The following is a 25,503-nucleotide window of genomic DNA, read 5'->3' as shown; positions in this document are numbered from 1 at the left end:
GTAGATAACATTCAGTTCAATCACTGTCTAACATGTTCAGTACACAATACAGAAAGGATTTCTTATCAGTCACCTATCAGTTGGTGGAAAATTGCATGAGGACATGGCAGAAGGAAAGCTCAGTTGAACACTGAACCTTTAAAATGACTGACACATTAACAATAACATAAATCTAAACCCAATCACGTCATGAATAATGATTAATAGGAATGTCTGTTTCACATTTACCTCAAATTCTTCCCAGAATCCTTGTTTGGGCTTCTCAGAGTTATCTGCTACTTTGTTAAGTTCTTGTACCCGGTTCTCAATGTTGGCTGCATTGATCCTTGTGGCGTTAAATGGCTGTTGTTGCCACACGAGGGAGAAAAAGATTAAAACAACAGGTTTTTCTCAGTTCTAAAAGCATAGGTACATGCTCAATACACGCCTTGAAAGTACTATATGAGATTCAGCAGATTCAACGCTTCCGTTTGTGTCACTGACTTCTCTTCCATACCTGTTTGAGGTGCACTACGATGCCACTCGTTTCCACCATGGGGTTCTTCTTGTAGTGGTCTATCAGGTCAGCCAGGGTATCAAACCTCTCACCGCCACCTACGTCATACTTGGCATCCTCCTAAAGATGGAAAAACAATTTAATCACACCAACAGCTGCTCTGAGGAGTTCCTTTACATTGTTTGACCGATGAACTTGCAAATCTCCCGGTTCGATCCGTTACATCAATTATGTAGATCTGGGATATTGTTAAAAAATGATGTGGACTTCAAATGATTTATCTCACCTGGTAGCGAATCCGAACATGGGTAACCTTGGTCTTGCGGTCCACGTTCTCCTGTTTCTCCTCATTGGTGAGAACCGAGAGCACGAAGTCTCCCAGGGTGCTCTGGCTCTCCCGTACCAGAAAGCTGCCAGCTTTGCCTTTTTCTGAGAGCATTTTCTCTGCATCTCTGCCAGTGAGGCGCCCGTGGTACCACCTGCAGAAGAGGGAGAGAATCTGATATTCATGCATGAAAGCAGAGACAAAATTCAGAGGGAAAAGAACTATTGAAAGATTAACATCATGTCAATTATTACAACATCTAAGAATAACTCAAAGATGCTGCAAACTCTAAATGTTGCCTTTGAGAAATAAGCTTATGAAATATCAATTTAGTTCATTTAATAATTACTGTTATATCATGTTATGATTGTTTTAAATGAAAAAAAGTACCGGCTCCTGAACCCAAGTGTCTACATTCTTCTCAATATTAACTAAGTGATGTTAAAGAGTCTAAAGCTTTTACTGTGGGCATGATGTCATAGTAGCCGCTGTATCTAAGTGAAGCTCGCAGTGACAGATCACCTACACTGAGAGCAAATAGAACACCAAATAAAAATGTAAGATGGTTGAAAAACACTTGTTTTCCAGCTACCAAAGCCTGAGAATCTAAGCATCAGGCTGGGTTACAAGACAAGTGAGAGGAGTTGAGACAAAAACATTTGATGCTGTGGGGGAGGATTAGAAATATGTTTCCTGTTTAAAGGGAAAATCTTCTTAATTGTATCTTTGGGGTTTAACTTAATGCAAATCTATATGTGCATAGTGAGCGTCGACACCTACTCAAGTGCAACTTTTTTCACACTTTTACTAAACTTACAAAGACAATTTTTTCCCCCCTTTTGTGGTGAGCAAGAACATGGAGGAAGCGCTGACAAGACACGCATGTAGAATGGAAAAAAACCACATCAACCAAAACCATAGAGTGCAAGTTGCTTGTAGGCCTAAATAGAAACAAAGACATATACTCTGCAATGTGCAGATGTGTAGAAGAAGAGAGAAGCGCCACCTGCTCAGCGTAAATCTATATGAGAGGATTTGGTGTAGATTATGGTACAAGTATGATCAGGTCTCTTTTCATTTAGGCTCCTCTGTGAGTATTTGCATGTATCATAAGCATTAAAATGTCAGCTACTCTGGTCTCACATCTAAAAAAGGAAGTGTTTTGGTGCGCTGAAGTGGATAACTGCATACAGCTGATGTATACTCTGAAGGATGTTTGCTAAGCACAGGCTAAAACACCACCATCGACCACTTAGTTTGTTCAAACATGCATTTAGGAATGTGCTACTATTTATGCCTGTGGATGTGAGCAGTATCTGAATTTAATGAGTGGGAGAGTTCGTGCACAGAATAGTGCATCCTCTCTTCAAACTGGACGTGTAAACATGTAGGTGCACTGGTACATAATTAATGAGTTAATGGCAGATTCTTCCCTCCTGCCTGTCCATGGAACACTTTACTAAGTGCTAATGTGGCCATGGGCCAGTAATTCAATATTTTTGTTTATGCTGTCAGCTCTGAGTGGGAATCTATTGTGAACAGCATCACAAACCAAAGCTTTGCTGTTTTAGGTCAATTTCTTGTTTTTCTCCTCAACTTGTTTTCTTTTTTCAAAACGTTTCCATCTCATTAATTCATTATACTCCTACATATGTATCATGAAGCACCTAAGCAGACTTTGTACCATATATTTTTCTGGAGCTGATAGAAACCAGGACATTTGCCAGTGTTTTTGCCATTTGCCAGATTCATAAGTCTATATAGTTTACGAAAAAGTGATGTATATACTTATTATTATTCAGAGATGATATATTATACACCTGTCTCTCTGTAATAAAGCACTGAGGCAATTGCTCAAAAAGGGCTCACTGTTTCAATGTTGATGATGATTATTATGAGTGCAAACCAGGTGTTATTTTTCAAACTTTACATTCATTGTCCCTATATTAGTGAATCTGCCCTGCTTGCTTGTAGTGAAATTGCAGACTGCACTCTAACTTTTTTAAGTTCTAATGTACTGGAAATGCAAACAATGTAATATAAAACTAATTCCATGCACACAATTATAACAAGAATGCAATATCTTGCCGACAGTTTTGCTTTCTAGAGAGTGACGAAGCTTCAGAGACAGAATTTAGACCGCTTCAGGTCTAACTGTCGTGGATGTTCTGTTTCCCATTGCAGTATGAGGTCTGTAGTCAGGATTAAACTCTCATACTTTTATAACAAGTTTTGATTAAACATACCAAGTTGACCCCTTTACATGTAAACCTGCACTAATCTGCCCCATTCTAATCGCATACAGCAATGCGTTCCTATATGCAAATGCAAAGCTGTTTGAAGGTGTTAAAGTTAAACTTCACCTCTCTGAGGTGGGGTCCTTGCAGTTGAGGGGATACTTGAGCTCAATGACATGACCATTCCTCTCACGCAGGAGATCCTGCTGTTCAGTGTAATACTGCACCAGCTCGGCCAGTGTGGCAAACTTCTCGCCTCCATACAGGTCGTAGAATTCTTCCGTGTTCTGGATCTTAATGTGGGTCACCTCATCGTGACGCCTGAGCGAGAGGGGGGAAAAAAAAGAAAAAAAAGTGGGACTTTAGTCACGGCAATTTTTGTGAAGCATGAAAACATCATTTTTCCTGTTAAAAAAGTCCCTTTTTTTTTTTTTTTTTAAACTGATACCCTGCAGAAATGTAAGCATTGAATGCACAGAAACAGCCACCCACACACATGACAATACAGTACATTCTCACACAAAGAATATCAAGACTTCACCCACTCTCAGCATAAATGCCTATACACTATGAACAACACCAGCTTACCAAGCCATCTGCTCCCATTTCAAGACTTTGAGCGTTATTTCCAATAAATCAAACTTAAGAAGACGCAGATCAAATGACATGATTTCATCTTTTTCTGTCATCCGTCATCATTTACTTGAACTATTCCGTGACAGATTAATACCTCTGATATGTTGAGCTTTTCTTGCAAAAAGTACTTTTTTTTTATTCCAAAAAGTATAAATATGTAACTTAACAATGTAATTTGAAACATGATATTTTCATCTGTGTGATAGATTAGCTCCAGGCGTATCATAGGAAATTTAAAAAAAAAAAATCAAGAACAAGCTATGAAATATGGATGCATTATGACACAAACTGAATATTTTTTACTCTCCATTTTACAGAAATCTTCTCAACAAGGAATCATCCTTTTTTTAATATTCCGCAGTTTTCATATCGAATGCATTTGGCATGAAGGCTCTACTGTGTTTGCAGCGCTGTAGAAAACAAACGCATTCAGCTGGGGAGAGTGCCGCTTTGCATATTCAAACTCCTCTGGCAGATCGAGTAGCTGTACATACTTCCAAAAGCAAACACACATATACAGCTTTGATCCATAAGACATTTGCCTGGTAGCAAGAGAAGAAAAGGTAGTCCACTCTGGGGCCCAATCGCTTAATGAACTTTCATTATGCAAATTCACTATTCCATTCTCCATCTCCAATGACTTTAGCCAACATGTTTCATCAGCTGAGATAACCAAAACATTCTGTAAACAAATTAAGTACGACGACTCGGAGACCTCAGAGGAGTTAGCCAAGCAGTCAGCACTTACTGATCTGCAGGCTGAGATACAGCAGTCTGCTTTCTCTGTCAAACTGATTATCAGCTAATGGTGATATCAAGTGGCTCAAATCCCATTTCCCTCCATCACTTTTCTTGTTGTCCTAATATATTTCACATTCCTTCTTTCACTTTCCCTCCTGCTACTCGGTATACTATAAATCCTCTCCTCTATTCGCGCATTCATTTGTCCCATAATCCATCTCTCCCTCCATCCCTCTCCCTGTATTTTCTGGTAATTGCTTTATGGCTCTATTAGTGGACGATGGCAGGGTGCCACAGGTCTATGGGCCCTTTACAGGCCCCTCCTCAACTCTTAGGCCAAAACCCCCTTTTCTCTCACAGTTTAACACCATTAACTCTGGAATGAGGCAAACAAAACCTATTAGATTTTCATTCACTTCATGGCCTCACACTATGACACACGGAGAACCGTTATGGATTTATTGCAATTTGGTCTTCTTTGGAACACAGGGAAACAGCATCAATTTTGCTTGGCTTTGGATCACTCCTTTCTATGCCAGATTATCTAATATAACTATGAAGGTATTATGAAAAAGAGTAAATGGTTCAATATGACTGGATGACGTTCTCAAAGAAAAAAAAACATCGTTCTATACCATTAATTGATGTGATCCACACTTTACTCACTCATCTTCACTTATCTTTTGAAAAAAGCTGTGTTACCATGAATCAACCAGGTTATTTAGCAACAGTGTGTCATTGGTGAAATGGCGCATAAGCTTGCAGATGGCAATTCTGAACCCCAGAGCACACAATCTTTATTAGTCTATGTGCCATTTTGTATCATGAAAAATAATATATGCATGCTTTCATCCAAAACATGAATACTAACCAAACCTATATTTGTTTGCGAGATTCTTCTGCAGTAGTCGAGTTCAATATGCGTATCTGTCACAGATGAAATAAGATTTTAACCTACATTTAGATCCAATCTAATTGTGTGCATAACACTAAAGTCAACCTTTAAAGATGGGAAGTACAAATATTAAACCAAGAAGTGCACTGGTAGAGAAAGTCCAATTATGATACAGTTCTTGCACATGACAAAGTCTTACTGACAGATAAAGTGGATTAAATACTTTCCATTCATGGTCTATCATTAACAAAATCCCCCATCTCTAAAAAAAATAGTACGGTAGTTCTATTCGCAGATGCACCTCGACAGCATTGTTCTTCCTCACTGAATGATGTTCTGCATTTTTAAACGTTCCCATCTGTTTATTTCAGCTGTAAAACTATATGCATGAATGAGCATGTCTGGAACATGACTATTTTTTTTTTATGTCTATCAACTATTTCAACTACTTTGCAGAGTCCTGATTCTCATGCAGAATGGACATCATTACATAAGGTTGACAGGTAGGAGGGGAGAATTTACACGAATAAAATGCCCCGTGCAAACTCTCTGGGTATGTGGCTGGACTGTTTGTTAAAAGCCTGCGCTTTAATCCTTGCCACTCTCGGATTTGTTCCAATGTGCCTGAACCATCTGTAAGCCAACAATGGGAAAAGGGGGGGGGGGGGGGGGGTATGAACTAATTTCTGCAGCCTTGCTTCTGTGTAAGAAAAATACACATAAAGGACGCTATCACATACTTAATATTGTCCAGCAGCATCATATTACCCAAAACGATAGAAGGGATGTACAGCTCTTAAAGCTCCTTTGATTTTCTGTTGCTTTCTCTCATCATTTTGTTGATCTTCTGCGTTCTACTTATGTCCTGCTCTGATTTCTGCAGGGAAGTTGTTTTGTCTGCCACGCAGCATTGCTGGTTTCAGCATAATCAGCTGATCGCTGGTACAAACAATGCAAGGAACAAGTAACTGGGTGACAGCAGCGATGTAAAAAAAGATAATAACAACAAACAGAGCAGACGTCTAACAACCAGTGTGTCAGGAGATGGCACAGCTCAGAAACACAATAAACAAAGTGTTTTCTTTTTATGGGCAACATTATTATTCTAAACAACCAGGCCGCAACACTGCAAAATAAGGAAGTTCAATTAAACTCAAAGTGATAAAAAAAAAACACAAAAAAACAACTCTGAGACAGCTTCTTTAAAAGAAAAATGATTATTATTACATACTTTGGCTGCCATCTCCCTAAAAGTGGTCGACCTGTGCAGAAATACTACATTCCCAGCACACCTGCCACACTTAGACCAACCCTGCAAGTCCCGATTTGCAGCTGTGCATCGGTGACTTCTATACAAGCCGCTCTGCTATGTCCACACAGTGACCTTCAACTTGAATTGTATAAATCACAGAACAAATAAAGATCACAGGGGAAAAAAATCATGCAGGTACAGTCAACAACTCTGTTGGCATGGCCATGAAATCTTTTTTAAAGTCTCTTCATTCAGCAGATCATGGGAGTGGACAGGCAACAGTGCAAGAATTAGACTTGGACAGCAGAATACATAGACGGTCGTGGCCTGTCGTCTCTGAGGTAAATAAGAAAGCCAGTTTAGATGGATAAAGATCAAAAAGACATTGACCTGGAGAGCAAAAGATGCAACATGCGGGAGCATTGCACTGCACTGCTATTTGCTCCTACCAAAGATGAACTTGATGACTTTTGCGTGTCAGTGAATAGGCCTGGCCTACAACTTTTCACTGACCCCTTCCTGAATACGAAAGAAGTTTCTCAGCACTTAAGTCCATCCAGCATTGTCTCAGGTGCCAACTGTCAGAGAAAAGTTAGATGCCCTCATGCTGGCGGTGATATCATCAGCATCTGCACTCAAAGTTATGGAGAAAAGCAAACTCTTTGGTAGCTTGTTAACAACCTGATGGTATGACATTTATTACTAATATACTAATATTATACTGTGGCTGTGCAGTGTTTCTTTTATTTAATCATAAAGTGCTTCAGTATGCACCATGGCTGGGTAGCGCTTGAATAACATGCACTGTTGCCTTTTCATTGTGCTTTTGATCTTCTGTACACGCCTGACTTGACATTATCTTCTGTTTTGAAGACCGCAAAGTTTCACCAAAGACTGGCATTCAGTCTCTGAGTCATAAGCTGCAGATCTAACTCTTATTACTAGTGATTATTACTCACATGAGGGCTGCTTAAGTTTCACATAGAATCCGAGGTGTGCCATCTGCTTAAATTTGAAAGCCATGAATGCCACCTGCAAGTTGTGAGAATGGGATTTCCAGGGAGCGATAGAAGTGCCCAAAAAATTTCACATACACTATATTGCCAAAAGTATTCAGTCACCCATCCAAATAATTAAATTCAGGTGTTCCAATCACTTCCACGGCCACAGGTGCATAAATTCAAGCACCGAGGCATGCTTGCAGACTGCTTCTACAAACATTTGTGAAAGAACAGGTCGCTCTCAGGAGCTCAGTGAATTCCACCGTGGTACCATGATAGGACCTGTGCAGTCCAGTCGGGAAATTTCCTCGCTCCTAAATATTCCACAGTCAACTGTCAGTGGTGTTATAACAAAGTGGAAGCGATTGGGAAACGACAGCAACTCCGCCACGAAGCGGTAGGACATGTAAAATGACAGAGGATGTGGTGGGTGCTGCGCTTCACTTTCAAACCATGCCTATGTGTTGTGCGACCCATCTGTCAGCGGATGCTGAGGCGCACAGTGCGCAGAGGTCGCCAACTTTCTGCAGAGTCGATCGGCTACAGACCTCCAAACTTCATGTGGCCTTCAGAATAGCTCAAGAACAGTGCGTAGAGAGCTTCATGGAATGGGTTTCCGTGGCCGAGCAGCTGCAGCCACGCCATACATCACAGAGTGTAATGCAAAGCATCGGATGCAGTGGTGTAAAGCACGCCGCCAACTGGACTCTGGAGCAGTGGAGACACGTTCTCTGGAGTGACGAATCACGCTTCTCTATCTGGCAATCTGATTCACGAGTCTGGGTTTGGCGGTTGCCAGAAGAACGGTACTTGTCTGACTCCTCTGTATCAAGTGTAAAGTTTGGTGGAGGGGGGATTATGGTGTGGGGTTGTTTTTCACTGTCTTATCATCAAACAATGGCTTCCTATGCAAGAGCAGTAAAATTACAATCCACTTTTCATCTATGAGCTTGATAAAAAGAAGACATAAAACATGAAAATATTTCTTAGAAAAAATCATAGGTAGACGGTCACTCAACTTGGAAATAAACCAACTTCAAATTAAATACACGCTCCAGTTTCAGAAAAAAAAACTACAGTCAACAACACCAACAATATACGAGTACACTGCATATGATTGCTGTCTTTGTATATGTAAAAAGAAAGAAAGATTTTTCTTGGCCCTGCACCAGAATGGCAGCCAGTTTTATGTCTTTGTCCATGCTGACTTGTAGATCGAGGTACGCTTAAAGGCCCTGTTTTCGCTGAGAGTGCAAAAGAGTGTATAAAAAGTGTATAGAAGTACTAGAAGCAATTTTCTTAACAATCTTCAAGGGTGTTGTTTTCATTTTAAAGAACGACAGAACTTCAAACCAACAAAGGCGGTACAATTATAAGGCCAAAGAATGTGTGTAAAGAAGATGTGAAGAGAGGTACTGAAAGCAGCCAGAGGAGACTTAGTGGGCACAAGGTCTTCTTTTTAAGTTAGAGATCCGTAATGTGACGGCTTCAATATCAAAAGTTAGAATCCAGTTAATCACAAAATGCGATCTGGGGATAACTGTCAGGATTCCATCTATGGATCTTAATGGTCAAAATACCTCAGTGACAGGTCAGGTGAAAAGTCAGAATCAAATATTAACATTAAGAGCAGCTGATGAAACATTTGAAAAGGAAATCAATTGTAATAATTAATAAATGTTTCACTTCAGCAGATACCACTATAGTGTTGCTCTTTCACTCTTCTGTGAAATTGCACAGTAATAAGGAGGCTGGAAGGAAATCAATGTGCTCTCTGCGGTAATTTGCCAAGCAAAATTCTCTTTTAAGTTTGCCCTTAAATTCCTCCTTTGGATCTTCAAAATGCAAAAGGACGGATAAAAACCTTTCCTGACCGAGCAGATCTTGTATTTAAATTCGAGCCAAACTTTTTCCGCTTAAAACTTTATCTTTCTTCCTCTTCTTTGAGTTTTCATGAAAGTCTGAATTGATTACATTTTCAAACCCTCAAAAAGCTCTCATTAGCATTTCAGACTTCAGAGCGCTAGCTCTGTCTGACCCCTACTTCCTCTGTCAACCTCGTGGATAAGAGAAGGAGGGAGGTTGTGGAGTTAAGAGAAGGATATGCAAAGACAGGGAGCGATAAACAAAAAAAGAGGCACAAACTCCCTCAGCACCCATTACTATATGCTGATTGTAGAGTCAGCCATTACCAATAAAGGCCTTGAGGAAACTACGATCTGTGTTTACTTTCAATCTCAGACAACTTACAGAAATAATATCTACTTGGAAAGCAGTAGAAGGATCACATTGTTATCACTAGTTGGTGGTAAATTAGGTTAGATTAGATGAGTAAATTAGCCAACAGTTAAGATTTGTGAAGTCTGTTAACTCTGTTAATTTGAGCCATGATGACGTACAGATCACAGCAGTCAAAGTAACGCTGCATAGGCAAAGCCACTGAGCAAAAGTACATTGTATTGCTTACAAAATAAAAATCTAATTTCTTAGCAGATGATTCAGTGTGTGCATTTTTTTCTTTTCTTTCACAAGTTACATAACCTGCTCAATATGAGTTCTGCTTTATCCTCTTTTGCCTTTGGTTACAGTGAGCCACCCTCTGGGGCGAGTGGCGGGGCTTCACCCACTTACCACTTGACCTCAGTGTGCTTAAGTCTCAGTGTGTGTTTAAGTCCGACAAGACCAACCTTACATACGACTCCCTCAACCGCAGACCACATTCGGTGAAGGTCAGGGCCTGAACAGGTCCCCCACTCGTGACCGTCATTTAAACCCCGCTGCCTGTCGAACTACCCTGATTCTTTCCTTCTCCCTCACACAGCCTCCTCCTGCTCGTGTCACTAGACAGCGACAGTCACAGTAACAGATGCGTCTGGGCTCTCTTCCAGGCATTTTGCCGACTGATGTATCTCTTAAAAGCTTCCGTTGCCAAGGTAGAGCCACTCTTCAAACGCTCTCTTCTTCCATCTCAGCTTGTTTCCTGCTCTATGTAATCACCACGGCACAAGCGCTGAGTCTACTTACAAGAAATTTCACACCACCCACATTTAAATATCAGGTTTCTTAATCTAATAGACAGAAGAAAAGTCAGGAGTGCCAAATCTGACTTTGTTACACATTTGACTATTTGATTGACTCACTGCACCCAGTTGACCGATTTCAAGCTTTCCTTCTATTTAGTGTCAGAACGTTCCCAAATCACACATTCCAAATGTGTTATCTAATATAATCTTAGAAACATTCACACACAACAACTTCTGTTTAAATGCCATCTATTCACTTGCAGACAAAAAGCTGCGTCACTGCAGACCCAAGGGAATGAATTTTGCGGAATCTAGGGTCTTGTCTACATCTGAGTGGTAAACAGAAGCACGGAAACACAGAAAACCATTATTCTCAGACTGAGAATAAGTGAACGCATGGTGGAGGAATTGTTTTAAGGCTACTGAGCAGTTCACCTTTGCACTGTGTCATTTTCGTGTCATCTGGACACTCAAGCTTACTTATGTATGTGCATATATCTGAATTAGCTTTGTACTGGTCTAACTTTGATTAAAATGCCTAAATGCAAACCAAATCTGACCATTTCCTAAAGAGAAACGCTTCCCTATCTTTGCACTGAACCAGCCTCTTGAAATGATACTGGGGGCAGTTTGTTTATTCTCAGGGTTGCACCTTGAAGCAGTGAGGTTAAATAATGAGGCCGGTGGTGGAAAAAAAAAAAACAATATCGAAAAGGAATAAGCACTGGCTTATTTTACCTGACAGAGAGGGTAAAATCCCCCTTCTTGCTCTTGCTGGGCCGGGCCAGGAAACTGCCGTGGACGCCCCGGGTCAACAGGAGCTGTTCTGCCTCGATTCCAGTAATGTTGGGATGGAACCACCTGAGAATTTGTGAACAGCAGAAAAAGGGTGTAAAACATTCTAATGTCACTTTCACAGGCTTGCTGACTGGAATGAATATTACATGACTGGTGATGTAAAGACCTGCACACCTATTCAGGTCATTTTTTCATATAGAGCAGGGATGATGAAATATGTAGCGTTAAATTATAGTATTACAACAACACGTCTTACAAATGGATGCATGTTTCTATGCATAGTTGTTGCTCATAAAACGTCTCTTCTGACAGTTATATCAGCCAAACACAAAACCCTGGATTTTATTGAAGAGGTTGATGATTGCACAGAGCAAATTGTCAGGGTATTCATGACAAATTCGGCCCATTCACAGCAAGAAACTGATAACAGTGTATGAATAATAATCCCAATTCTTTTACTTTTGGTATAGAAAAACGGTTTGCTGTAAATTTATAAGGCTTTCCATGTGTGACGAGACATCAGAGTACTAAATTCAAGTCCATCCAACCACTTTTTTCTGATTCATTTTACACTCCCAAGCCATCTTGAAAGCATATTGATGGAGAAACGGGCCTCTGTATTGCTCTCTCTATCTTTGCGTGAAAGCTGAGTCGAGAGGTTGTGTCTGAGTGTTTGACAATTATTAGCAGTTAACTGAAGACATAAAGGACTGCACAGATTGCACAAACCGAGGACCTCCTCATTACTAGTGCAACTTGTAAAGCAGCAGATTATTGTAACACTCACTAAATTGCAACAATCGGGCAGGAAAACACACTAAAATAAGCAATAATCAAGAACAAAATGGATTGCAGTTTCTTCTCTGCGCTGCATCTTTGTTAAGTACCTCATAAGTTAAGTACCGCTGAAACTGTGTTGTAGGCTTCTACTAGTAACAAAACAGTTTTACTAAAGAGACAAACCGCAGAAGAGGGCTGAATTGGAAAAAGGCTAAAAGTTCAATAAAGTTTCAATGTCATATCCGTAATCGTGATTATATCGTTGCGTAGGATCCTACTATAATGTGCTTCTTTCTTATAATCAAAATGAAAGGGGGAACACAAGTTCTTACCTAAACTATATGTCCAGACAAGGTTTACTGTGCTGAGAAGAAAAGGCGAATAGATACATGTTACTTCCTCTGCTGCAAAAAACACTTCACGCAAATATTTATCCCATCCACTTCTCAGGCATGTTGACCCGTTATTTAGACATGGACTAAATACACGTGCACTGTGGCCCTGGTACTAACAAGCTGTAATATGCATGAGTGACTAAATTATCCTTGAAGAGGCAGCAATTCATGCCCCAGTGAGCGCCTGCGTGTTAACTGTTTGGACTTAGAGCTCTTGTTTAAACAGGGATCACTGGGTTAACACCCCCCCCCCCCATCCTCCCCCTCAACTACTGTGTTCCATTGGTGGTTAATCCGAAACACCATTCGCAATCCAGGGCTCCATTTGTCTGCCAAAGCAGACAATGTTCACAGAACTGACTCCGAGCAGCACAAGTATAGTGGTGACCGGAGGAAGGGCAACGATTCAGGATCATAGCATAATAATCACTTTCAGAAACATTTTAACAGTAAAAATAAAAACGGACCACCTCGACTCAGTAAGCAACACGAAGGCTATACAAACTCAGGGACAACAATGTCACCTAAAATGTGTTTTGTATTGTTTGACTGTATGTTTTAGAGGGTGATTTCAGAACTCGATTGCATAAACACATTTGGATCTTATTTAGGTGTAGATTTTAAAGAATATACAAGGAATAATCTGGGAGTGAATTAGGATTCCTACAGTACAGAGTATATCACACTAACTGTGCAGACTTACAGAACTGAAATGAGTCAACTGAACATGACTCTGGGTTTATAAGTAAAAAAATCAATTAACTGATTATCAGCTGATAGAAAATGAATCCTGAAATAAAAAGGTATTCCCAGAGGCATGTATGTTGAAACTGTAGAAACAGCTCTGTGGATCTAAACCTACAGGTAGATTTCATGTTACTCATTCAGATTTCTCAGACTACACCACAATAATGAACATATGTAGACACAAAACTCTGATCTTTTATCATCATATTCTGATATTCAATACATTGCAAAAGTTGAATTAATTCTTTAAAACAAAAAGAAAACTATCTTCAAGACAACCCGTCTTCTGCATCTTTCGATGGAAGATTTCCGACAAGAATAGCAGCAACGAGACAACTTGTTTTTACAATAAGAAACGTTTGTACTGTAGCTTTAAAAAGGGTTTCTCTGTAAACCATGCAAGCAGATATTCTTTAAAACCATAAAACCTGAAACGGTTTCATCCAGAACGGCACACAGCGCTCAAACGTACTGATTAAACACTGTTAAAACTTTACTAACAGAGTTGTTAATGTGTTTCCGGAAAACGTAATGAATAACAAAAAAAATGAAGAATTACGTTAAACAAAAAACTTTAAAAAAAGTGCAGTCTTTGAGTTTGCTTTTTTGGAAAGAAGAAAAAACATCAGATTCAACAAGAATGGAAAAAAAATAAGATTGTTATGGACAAATGAGTCATGAAAAATCACGCATACCAAATCATAACCTTTTACTACCTCCCCCGAGACATTACAAAAGGTTATTACTGATTAATATAGCCAGAAGGCGGCCAGTGACACAAGAGTGCCGTCATGAAGCTCATGCTGAGTTGATAATATCTCAAAGCTTTAACAGTGAGCAACCATTTATGCGTTTCTGTTTTTGTGCACTGTATGACACAAACCCATGACAGTAGGATAAAAATAATAGTTATGTGTCAGCTCATCAGATCTTGTGTCACCTTAGAGTGGCAAATACAAACTGGAACACCTTTTTGGTCACTGTGCAGCTGCACAGGTCCACGTCTCTGCACTTTATTTGACACAAACTTTAAATCAACCCGTAACAAGGACATTAGAGCACAATATACCCGTTGTTAACTGCTGGGGATTATGTTTGTCAGAGCGACAACTCTACATCACACCAAACGAGAGCGATATTTACAGACACAACATCTCAAGAGGCTCGAAATCTGCTTTTTAGGAGCTAAATATAACTGTTGTGTATAGCTTCAGAGATGAAGCAGCTCACCGTTTTTCCATGCAACACATGAATCAAAAGTCACACTGACTGCTCGTCTATAACAATGTAGCCTGACCTGTTTTGACTTCGACAGAGAGGAAACATGAGAAGAGTAGAAGAAGAGACGTGTGGGTGAGAGACAGTGACTGCAGAGAAATCAGTAATGATGCCAAAAGAGTGGCAAGACTTGTGCATAAAAGCACAAGTTCATAAATCAACAGAATGACAGAACTTGAGTCTGTGGTTAGTGAACGTTATCTCGTCTTAAACCGTAGGAGTAACCATAGTATGCAAGAAAATGACTCAATTTGGTTGATCTAAAGACAATAAAAAAGTATGAGTCTAACTTGATTGAGCTAAATGAGACTGAGGCAAAGCCACAGACTAGAATAGCTCAGAACAAACAGACCACACCATCCAAGACATCTGACCCAGACTGCAGCTGACCCCCTTATCGTCACCGGGGGCAAAACCCATCCGCTGCACTCATTCATTCCAAGAACTGAGTGAGAAGATTATAGGAAGAACTTTACCCATAATAAATTGTAAATGTTTTATAAGGGGATCGCTTTAAAAAAAAAAAATCTAAGAACAGAGGGCGAATTGGACAAAGTCCTCCCTGTAACACTGAAAATAACTACATGTTGATCAGGGATGCTGGGCATCAAACAGGAAGTGACTCAACTAGACATTTAGCGACTGGCAAACATCCATAAGATACCACGATGTAGACAGGACATGACAAGTCTGCATGGCATAGTGTCCATGAACAGTAAAATAAAATGCCATGTAGTCAGAAATATATATTTTGATGGTTTTCAAAGATTAGAACATTTCTAGACTGAAAAACATGCAACCCTGTTTTGTTTTTAAATACTAAAAAAAAAGACATACTGCAATGATTTGTCATTTCCATAAACTTCTAACTGAAACTAGTACAAAACTATATAAAAGGTTGAAAATGTTACATATATGCTTATTTTGAATGGATGCTAGCAACAAGTTTAAAAAAAAAAAAAACAAAACAAAACAAAAAAAACTATTTGTAAATTTCAAAACTCAAAAGCACAAACTAGGCGGCTGCCTTCCTTCTCAAAAAGCCTAACCTGCTCTGAACTGATCCGCTATAATGACCCGATCACGTTCTGCCCACAAAATCGGCTCCGGCAGTGTGGGTGAGACACGCATGTGAGAGCACCGTGTTATGTAGATCTATGCAACCGTGCACTGTTACGTGCACAGTTTCCAATCAATTCTATGCTGGAACTGAACTGCAACACCTGAAAGTCAAATTCAGTCAAGATACACAATGTTTGTCACCGTGCTTATGAAAGCTGATGGCATCTGTCCAGAGATGTCTCAGGTTGTGACCGTGTGTCCTTCTCCTTAATGCAGTTTAGCTTATTTATACACCACCAGCTCACAATGTGTCATCTCAAGGGAGAAAAAAAACCCCAAATAAAGTCAAACCCAGTTATGAACCAACTCTGTTTACCAAAGTTTAATTAGCCGAGTAAAACATAGCCAAACAAAGTGGTTTTCACATTAATTTCTAAACTTTAACAGAACGAAGGGAGTTTCAATGGATTTTGTTGGCACAGCGGTCCGCCACAACAAAATGTAACCACTGATAAGTGAGGTGGTTAGCACTGCACATCCTGATGCTAAACCCGAATACTGACACACCACTCGCATGGCAACAGCAGCAGCCTTGTCTGAGGTGTTCGTCTGACCGTTAAGCTTCATATTTCTAATCATTTTCCTGAAACTGAGAAACAAAAAAAAACTAAAACTCTTTTTTTTTTTTTACTTGGAACAGATTTTGTGTTGCTTCATGCAGAACAGTTCCCATAAAAGCACTTCAGTGTCAAATTAGATTCCATAGAAACACAGTAGACATTTAACTGAGTGTAAATCAACACATTTTGCAATTTCTTGTTACTGTATCAACTGGTGTGTACTCCAAGAACAAAAAATGTGCACAAAGTTGTTAACTAAAGACATAAAGTTCAACTAAATCTAACCAACCTGTTTAATGTCATAACTGTACGAGGTAGCTGTATGTGGATACACTCGTTTCACTAAAAGCAGGTACTTTCCCATTCATTTGACTGTATTTGTACACTCCTGACACGTTCTCTCTAACAGTACTAGGTTAGTGTGCTGAGCAGCCATTGACGGGTCATGGGTGTCAGCTGGTGGACAGATTACTTGTGTATTGTTTTTAATCCTTCACCGATTCATACGGAAAAATAAAAACAGTGGGATAAAAAATGCCTCGTGTCTAATCCCTTATGACAGTCCTGCTGTCACTCCTCAAATTATCTAGACGACAGTTGATTGGCTGAAATCGGACACTGGACAAATGCTCGAGAAGCCACTACTGTTCACCCTGTCACTTTTACAAAAAGCTGAAACCAGGAAGCATTTACCCTCAAAAGTGTCTTTAAAAGCAGCACACAAACTAAACAGCCTTTCAGACTATAGCACACTTCTAGCCTCCTCTAACCTTGCGGCCACTTTTAAAGCAACACACACGCCGGTGACCTATTAAAGAAATATTGCTACTCACTTCTGCAGAACAATAACCTTTCACCTGTTATACTTCAGCTCCGGATTTGGTGTATTAAACTCAGAAATCCGCAGCAAACTACAGCTAATTTACTCGCAGACTACAGCATAATCTAAGAAAAGAGGGCGAGTCAAAGTAGTGAGACCGTTGTCAAAAAGGAGAAATTAAAAGACAAGAAGGATGGGATTGATTTTGCCCTACCTCACCATTGTTGTCGAAGCCAGCCACAGCCCCTTGTTTCAGCAACTACAGGTTTTAGTAATCCAGCAACTAGGCACTGTTACACAAGGGAGGGTGGGAGGGAGCGAGGGAGATATGGAGACTCGAGGAGGTGGGTGGGGGCTGCTTGTAAAAATGTTACTGAGTTAGACAGAGTGAGACAGAGACAGTGAGAGAAATGACAGAAATGGAGGGGCTGCTTCGTAAGAGTGTTAGAGAGAAAAATAGAGAGAGTGTGCGGTAGGAAGAACTGGTGAGGGGGCGGGGGCCTTTTAATCTGGGATTAGGATGAGCGTGAGCAGGCCCGATACCAGCACCCGCTAGTGCTATCAGCTGTCCCCCCCGGCTTCTCTCTTTTCCCACCTCAGACAAAATGTGACAGCCGCTGGCAGACCGGTCCACCCATCCTCAAGCCTCTGTTCTCAGCCCCACCATCACTCCCCCTGTGGACTCTAAGAGGTCAGGGACTCTATCATTCCGAAGCCTGCTCTGTGATCCTGAAGCGAGCAGAACTCTCTCTGGGACCAACACAGACCGGGCCAGGCCAGATCAAGGTACCAGGTCTCTACAAACCCGCACAAGGTTGTTGGAGGCTAAACACAACAGCTGTGTTGGCTGTGCCTGGAGATTACATGTGTTGTAGTTACATCGGATCATAGTTAGGCCTCGCCAAGCTAAACCCCCAATCCAGCCAATTCAGCAGTATGCCATTAGGCTATTAATTTACTGGGGTGGGTTAGAGAGCTTTGCAGTTGGGTTAGAAAATAATTGGACATGGCACAAAAGCATGGCACAATTTCACTGTAATCTGGCTTCAGATGACCGTATTTCAGAATTTTACAATTATTTCAAAGCGCAGATATAGATTGAATCTAGTCATAGATGGTTGAATATTGCCTGTATTCAATTAGCTATCATTGAGAAGAATTTTGTTTAAAGCTTAGCAATTTATCGCTTACTTACTTGGAAACATCATGCATTTATTACTCTTAAAAATGACATATGTTTTCAAATATATTAAAGGCGATAAAAGCACTGGAAGTTAAAATTGTAAATGTTGGAAGTCCTTTCATGGCAATCCTTCCGACCGTTTCAATCTGCAGAGCGACATGCTGCAAAATTAACAAACCCCTAGTGCCTTTCCTACGGCCAGAACACTGTAGTGATCAATAAGCTGTTGTAGATATTTACAGAATAATGGAAATTCTGCTGCTAAGGCCCAATTCCAAAGCCTCTTTTCTTTTGGAGATCAAAGAATAATGGTGATCAAGCCATCGAAACAGCCCCCAATGCCCTGGCTGGGCGTCATGCTCCAAAAAAAAAAAAAAGTCTTAGGCTGGTTACACTGTCTGTCTGTCTGTCTGTCTCTCTGTGTGTGTGTTTCTGCACAGTCAAAATCAGTTAGCAGCCCTATTCATCCAACCTTTTTGGGACAGCTGCACCGAAGCTTCCCATGGATGGACAGATTAGGAGTACAGTACATCATAGATGGACTGCCTTTAACCAGTGGAAGACCAGATTCTTCAATAGCCGCGATTGTTTAGTTCATTTCAAACCAGCCCATTAACGCTGTAAAAGAAGAAGCTCGTCAAAAGTCATAGATGTTGTATTCTTATGCCTTTTATTGGTTTTATAGAAACAACCGGGCAAAAAAAAAGGTCTGACTTGTTGTCACAATTTTTGCTCTTTAATTGCTTTAACTGTTGTGTTAAGTTGGGAGAATGCTGGAAGGAGAGTAGAGTGATATTTTATCTAGACTAGAAAAACAGGCACCCTATTAGAATCAGTCTGTGAAAAACCAAGATTGGTTTAACCAAGTCACGATTTTTTTCCTTTCGTTCAAGTATTTGCAACCTAATTACCAGTTTTTTATGTGCCTGCACTCCAAACAGTTCCAAACACGAATCAAAATAAAATCAAAATATGACATTGAAATTTACCAATGCATTGCACGAACTATACAGACTCAAACCCAGAAAATGCTTATGTATAATGTATGTATAGATCTGTAATCTGGTGATGTTTTTGCAAAGCACTGCGTGCGAGTCCTTACAGCAGACTGAACAACATAGCCTCCCTCTACAACCTCATCCATTCTCCACCTCCCTTCCCTATTCAGATCATGACTGCATAAGCAGGAGTGACTCAGGGCTTTCCAAGAATAGGATTCCCTTTGACAACTACCAAGCACGCCATTTCCCAGCATCTGGCCCTGGGCAGTAAGTTAGAAGAGAAACAGAAACGAGACAAAGACAGCAAGTTTTCAAAAAGCTTGAATTTATCTGATGAGATGTCGACATGGAAGAGCTAAATAAAATGGATGTACTGTGGGAGAGACAGAGGCAGCTGGGAGTCGCAAGTTGCCTCAGGCTGGTTGGGGGGGAAACAGCCCCACTGTGCATCCAGCCACCGCTCTATCCTCTTACATAATGTCTCAAGTTGAATATAGCCCTAGTTGGCTATTTAAAGCATGCATGTCTAGGCTTGCTGACAAAAAGGTGATATACTTAGAAGCCACAGCACCGCATGAAAGCCTCTGCTGGGGTTATATTGGTCACACACAAGGCTTGGACTGTGGATTTTGGAAACGAAACAGTTATTTTTAGTCTTGCTGATGACAGGAGTTATACTTGCACAGGGTGAAAAACCGGCCACCCACATTTGACCACTAGAAAGTTCAATTCTCTGTGTAGCACCATGCAGTTAACGTTGCAGAATCGGCTAAATGAGTAACTCAGGCATTCACACCATGCACATGTGCTTCTTTTGCACATGCATACCACCAGAAGCTGGCCAACTAGTCAGAAAAATACTGCTATTCAAACATTAAAAAAGCTACTTTTACCACAGGGTTAGAGCGTCTGAGGCTTTTTTGTGTTTACATGGAGTAAACAAGACTTGAGCAATGTAGTAAAAGTGACTCTGGGCATAACAGGTTAATAAATAACTCTTTTTTTTTTTTTTTTCCACAAACACATACAACTTTATTCTATACCGACAATAGGGAAAAAGTTTACCATCCAATAACAGATACGGTTAAGTCGGTTTTACTGATTCCAAGTTTAGAACTTAAGAACAACAAAAGGCGTTAACTTATCAAAGACGGTTGTAGGAGTTGGAGCTTAATTGTTTGTAACAGCGTGACTAATATTCAAGCAACAGTAGCACTGACCGCGTGAACCCGGCCAAAGCGCAGCTTGGAGAGAAATTGAAATCTGAAATGTTAAACAGCAACTATTTGACATACACCTAAGAAAGCATGGCTTTCAATTTTTTTCTGAGCACATTTCCCTTAAATGGGGCAATTCAGACGGTGTTCCGGTGGAGCTGACACAGATGTCATGTTTTGTCTCCTACCAACTGTACTGTGCTGCATCTGAATAAATGAATAAAGTGCAGAGCATGTATCTGGGCAGGGGGGAGGGGGGGGACTAACAGTGGGTTCAGAGCACTTCTGGAAATGTTTGCAGCGCTATCTTATTCCTCCACATGGGCTGTTGTTTTCCTGTCGGCTTATCGAGCAAACTGACTCACTGCTCTCAGCTGGTCAAAAGAGTTGCAGCGACAGATGAGGTCTGTTCCATAAACAAAAGGAGAAGAGGTGGTTTCCAATCATGGAAAGTCTGTACTAATGCACACGACCAACTAGCAAAGCAAAAATGGAAAAGCATCGTAAAGTGATTCATTATTACGCATTTCTCTGGGCCCACACCGAACTCGACACATTGTTTAAATGCTGTTATACTGAATAACAATGAGGGACAGTACAAATGTTCCTTTTTGGCTTAACTGCTTCATGACAAAAGCAATAATGGCAAAATAAGGGGGAACTCCAGCCCTGCCCAGTCCTATCATGAACTAAAATCCTTCCTGAAGCGGGGAGTTTGACTCAGGTCTGTCAATATTAAGATGGCACACATTGTCTGTCCCTTGTGGTATTTAAGCTCAGGAAGTACAAAATGAGCCACAGAGCAACATGTGTGCATCAACCAACAATTAACCATGGAAACTTGCAGATGAAAACATCTTCTAACTTGGTCTCAGTGTGTCTGTTAATCTCATATCTTCACTTGCTGGTGACACTGGCCCGAGTGGAGAGTGAACACCTGGCCCTCAGTCAACACAAAAGTGTATATTGTGACTCTCACGCACATCTGTAGAATGAATCAAATCGAAAAGTGATTCTATCAATCAAGTGAGAAACAGTTTTTGAATAGAGTTTTTCCATTTACTTAGCTATGTTTTGAGGTTTTAAAAGATTTTGCTTGCTGTGCTTTTGGTGGCACATTTCATCCGACATTATCAAGAATCAGAAAATACGTCGAGTAAGTTGACAATTGAGATCAAAAGGGAGTGCTACTTTGCAAAATGCGCAGAGACAAAATTCATTATTCTTTGTTCTGACGCAGCACAAAGCACATGTTGCCGAGTTTTGAGAAACTGAAATAAGCTACCCGTTCTTTCGCCTCAACATTCTTTTCCTCACTTTGATCATCTTTGCAAGCTAAAGCTGCCTGTAGAAAATACAAGTGCGTGTCAAACACCGTGTGATAAGACACATCCACCACCTTTTCCACCCATATAATGGCAGATAGCTTGTTTCAACTGTAAACTCTGACATTGCACTTTCTGAAGAGCACATCACGCGCAGTGCTCGAGAGACAAGCTGAAACATTTCGTAGGTCACCTTGCATAGAAACAAAAACAATGACAATGGGCACAGGAGAGAGGGGCTTAAGCTGACATTGCTCCATCAGCCTCGCTCTACAATATTTCTAGAAACACAGAAATAACTCAAGCCCCATGTACTACAAATGCTTAAACATGTAGTTTTACCGACACACTGTGTATTAATATATGTCGGAAAGTGGCTGGACGAGATTATCTTGGAAAGCTTTACTGGAATCAAATACACGAAATCTCAATGAATACAACAAGCAGCACATGCATTATTTTTTATTACTGAGTTCAGCAGAGCTTCCTGTGGCTACTAACTCCTCCCATCCTAAGCTGGACAATCTTTCAGGAAGATCTTCAAATCATTATGGACTGATGTACAAGTGGTAAATTATATTAAGGGAAAGGCCCAATGAAAAATACACTCACACTCACACACACACACACACATGCATGAATTCAACACTTTGTGAACAGCAGCAAATGGTCTTGGAATTAGTTGCATTTTGTATCATGATGGTTTTCAAGCACTTATCATTTCAAGCAGTTGAATTGTTAGATACTTAAAAACTGCTTGCTTTAACATTACAATGTTAACTCGAGGTTTTAGTCTGATCTTACTCTAGTGTAGCCCTCTGTCTCAGGGCTTGTATTCATAGTAAGCTGTGAGACAACATCCTGAACTATGTGAAGACACAAAGACTTTGAACAGAAAGAAATGTCTCACACTGGTTAATAAAAAATGCAAAAATCAGGGAAACATCCTGTGTTATGAGGAAGAGTCTGCATTGACATGAGCTCTAAGGATTTTTTTTGGGGGGGGGGGGGCGGTACAAATCACACCAGTCACATATGCGCTCAAAATGCAAATATATTTCAAACTTAACAGAGATAGCGGAGGTAGTTTAAGAGTAAAATAATTTCCTTCTGCAGCAGGTAGCGGAAAAAGACGTCTTGTCAACGCTTTTAGCGTCCACATTTGTGTAAACGCCATACTAGAAATCAGAGCAACCTTCAAACGCAGTGCCAACTGCAGTACGTGGATTTAACGAAGTTTCTCCAAATAAATTTGGGAATATCAGGCGTCAAGTGTAACAGGGGTCCGTAGCGCTTTAGAAAAAGTTGGGGCGCCCCTGCTGCCGCCTGTCTCTGGCCGCTCGCGCAGAGACAATTTTCAGTCCGCTCGTGCAGCCCGAAGAGCCTGATTAAACAGCATGGCGGGATAAATGACAGTTTACGAAAACATACTCGACTTTACCTGCGGGATGTCATAGCAGTCTCTGAAAGTTCTCAAGTATCCTCAGACGTTCGTCTCTTCCCTGTGTTGAGTCGCTGTTAGGATTGAGAGCTCAGTGAAACCTGAATGTTGAGCTACACATGATTACCGACACGCCTTCCGGTTATTACCTGTCAAAACAAAGGCCTTTTCGGAGATTGACTGTACACAGAAATCTTCAGCTGGGAATTTTATGTTGTATCTTAACAGCTGCCAATCTGAATATTCCTTTTTGATGTCGTTTTTTAATTTTGTTTTGCCTTATTTTTGCCGCATGTATGGACTGCATTCCCTGAAGTAATGCACATTGAGCTTAACTGTTTTATTTCATATCAAACATAATTTCCCTTGTCAAACTCTAATGTTATCATCTGTAACTGAGTGATAATTATTTTCTCCGAATTGACTCCCACGTGGCGGCTCACTACATTTCCCTGCTTATATGATGCATTGATATCGAGACAAATGTGCAAAAGTGGATCGTTACGTCCTAAACTCTGATTGGCTGAGTCTTTTTCAAATTGATAGCTGGGCCCCACTTTAAACCTCACACTTGTCACGATTTAAGAGATCATTATCAGGATGAATCCACTGCTGAAACATACCACAGCCACACTGTCAGCACTAATATAAACGTGTTTGTTCCTATATTAAGCTTAGCATCAAATTCATAAAATCTTATTTTAGATTTTCTTGACAAGTTGAACATTGAATAAAACCAGAATGATTTTAAGGACAAGAAGAGAATAACTAAGATTTTTATTATTTTTCTTTTCATATTGATTTATCATATCTACCAGTTATGCATTTGCAAAAATCCCTGTAGAGTATTGCTGCGGTATTGTCAACCGCGGCTATTGTCATGTGAGGGATGAGGCTGATCTATACTTCCTCTGTTACACAATCAGTATGGGGCAGCCTCTTGGCTCTTCTGAATGTGCATGTTGGTGGTGCAGAAAAGCATTGAGGCAGAGCAACATTGACGTCACTAGCCTGGTGGTTATCAGTGTAGGTTAATCTACTCTGGGATAGATGGGCTTATGCAATTGTCTGTGAGCCCACAGGCTCTACATCTATGGATTTGCTTTTGCACTGTTAGACTGAGTGTGCAGCTGCAGCTTACAGACAAGTACTTCTTCTCTCTGTGGAATTTCAAGTAGATATTTTTTCTATCTGTCACACACTGCTGAATGCATTATGCCTTTGAGTACCTATGAATTTGGACAGAGACACTGAGACACTTGGATAACACAGTCATTGTGATCTATTGGGAGACAAGCCTTTTGTACATTTTGTGTTTATTAAGGAGTGATCAAATATACTTTTGTGCAGCACCTGTTTTAGTGAACAGTGGGAGAATTGACTTTGGCTTCCTTATGTGTTTGAGAAAAAGGTCAGTCAAGCTGTGTGAGAGTTTGTGTCAATTGTGTTGGAAGGACGATCACAAATGGTCTCTACCTTATATTTTGTAATTGCCCTCACTGAAATCCTTTGCCTGATATAACTTTGACTTTTTTGATGGTGCGTGAAAATTAAGTTTTGAAGTGTCCACTGGCGCAGCGGATCTGTGTTGGAAAGAGTCACCCTGGCAACCAGAAACAGTTGTGCTCTATTGATTCAAGAGATGTGTCAGGACTTATTTGCATGAGAGACAATGCACATAGGATGACACAATCTAGAACAATCTCAAATTGGACTTTATACAGCTGGAAATGACAACATTAAATCCTGTACAGTTTACATATTTATGCATATCTACATATTTCCATATAAATGTAGGATTTGAAAATATATTTCTATGTGTCTAAAGCCTCATACAGTGGCATATAAAAGTTTGTTCATGCTTGGTCAAAATTTGTATTTCTGTGAAGTCTTTTCAGGATGAAATTTTGCAAAAGCATAGACACCAATAAAGATTTGAGCTCTCAGATTACGTTCCACTTAGTTGGTGGAGGGTATAGTTTTTCTCTATCATTGTTAGAAAAAACACTGATAGGGAAATCCTGTTTGATAAACCAAATAGAATTAAGGTAAGTAAAATCTACAAGGCAGGAGCAGACTAAAAGATGTGACTGAGAAATGACAGAGACTGTCAGAGTTTATGAGACTGACAAAACGTTCAAAGACAACTGCATGGAGAATTGTTTAAAATACAAAAAAATAAAAAACCTGCAAATGTCCTTTAGAAAGGTTTAGCAGATGCCTTTTTACT

At 40.2% G+C, this 25,503-nt stretch overlaps 1 protein-coding gene across 2 annotated transcripts in view; it reads right to left on the bottom strand.

The window, feature by feature from the left end:
- ptpn11b (protein tyrosine phosphatase non-receptor type 11b) overlaps positions 1-23,388 on the bottom strand; it is a 33,951-nt gene extending 10,563 nt beyond the window's left edge. Inside the window, exons 1-6 of one of the 2 annotated variants that reach the window (XM_072366496.1) lie at positions 23,274-23,388; positions 11,345-11,467; positions 3,185-3,379; positions 783-975; positions 497-616; positions 229-342 (exon numbers count right to left, since the gene is read on the bottom strand). In XM_072366496.1, coding sequence (XP_072222597.1) covers positions 229-342; positions 497-616; positions 783-975; positions 3,185-3,379; positions 11,345-11,467; positions 23,274-23,287 — 759 coding nt within the window. In that variant the 5' untranslated portion in view covers positions 23,288-23,388. Of the gene's footprint in view, positions 1-228; positions 343-496; positions 617-782; positions 976-3,184; positions 3,380-11,344; positions 11,468-17,320; positions 17,409-23,273 lie in introns of those variants that run through there. The other variant, XM_072366497.1, reaches the window with a different exon arrangement.
- Between the last annotated feature and the right edge of the window lie 2,115 nt (positions 23,389-25,503).

This window comes from Leuresthes tenuis, unplaced genomic scaffold (genome assembly GCF_036924035.1).
Source record: "Leuresthes tenuis unplaced genomic scaffold, fLeuTen1.0.hap1 SCAF_16, whole genome shotgun sequence".
Classification (NCBI taxonomy): domain Eukaryota; kingdom Metazoa; phylum Chordata; class Actinopteri; order Atheriniformes; family Atherinopsidae; genus Leuresthes; species Leuresthes tenuis.
This window is presented reverse-complemented; position numbering and strand designations above follow the sequence as displayed.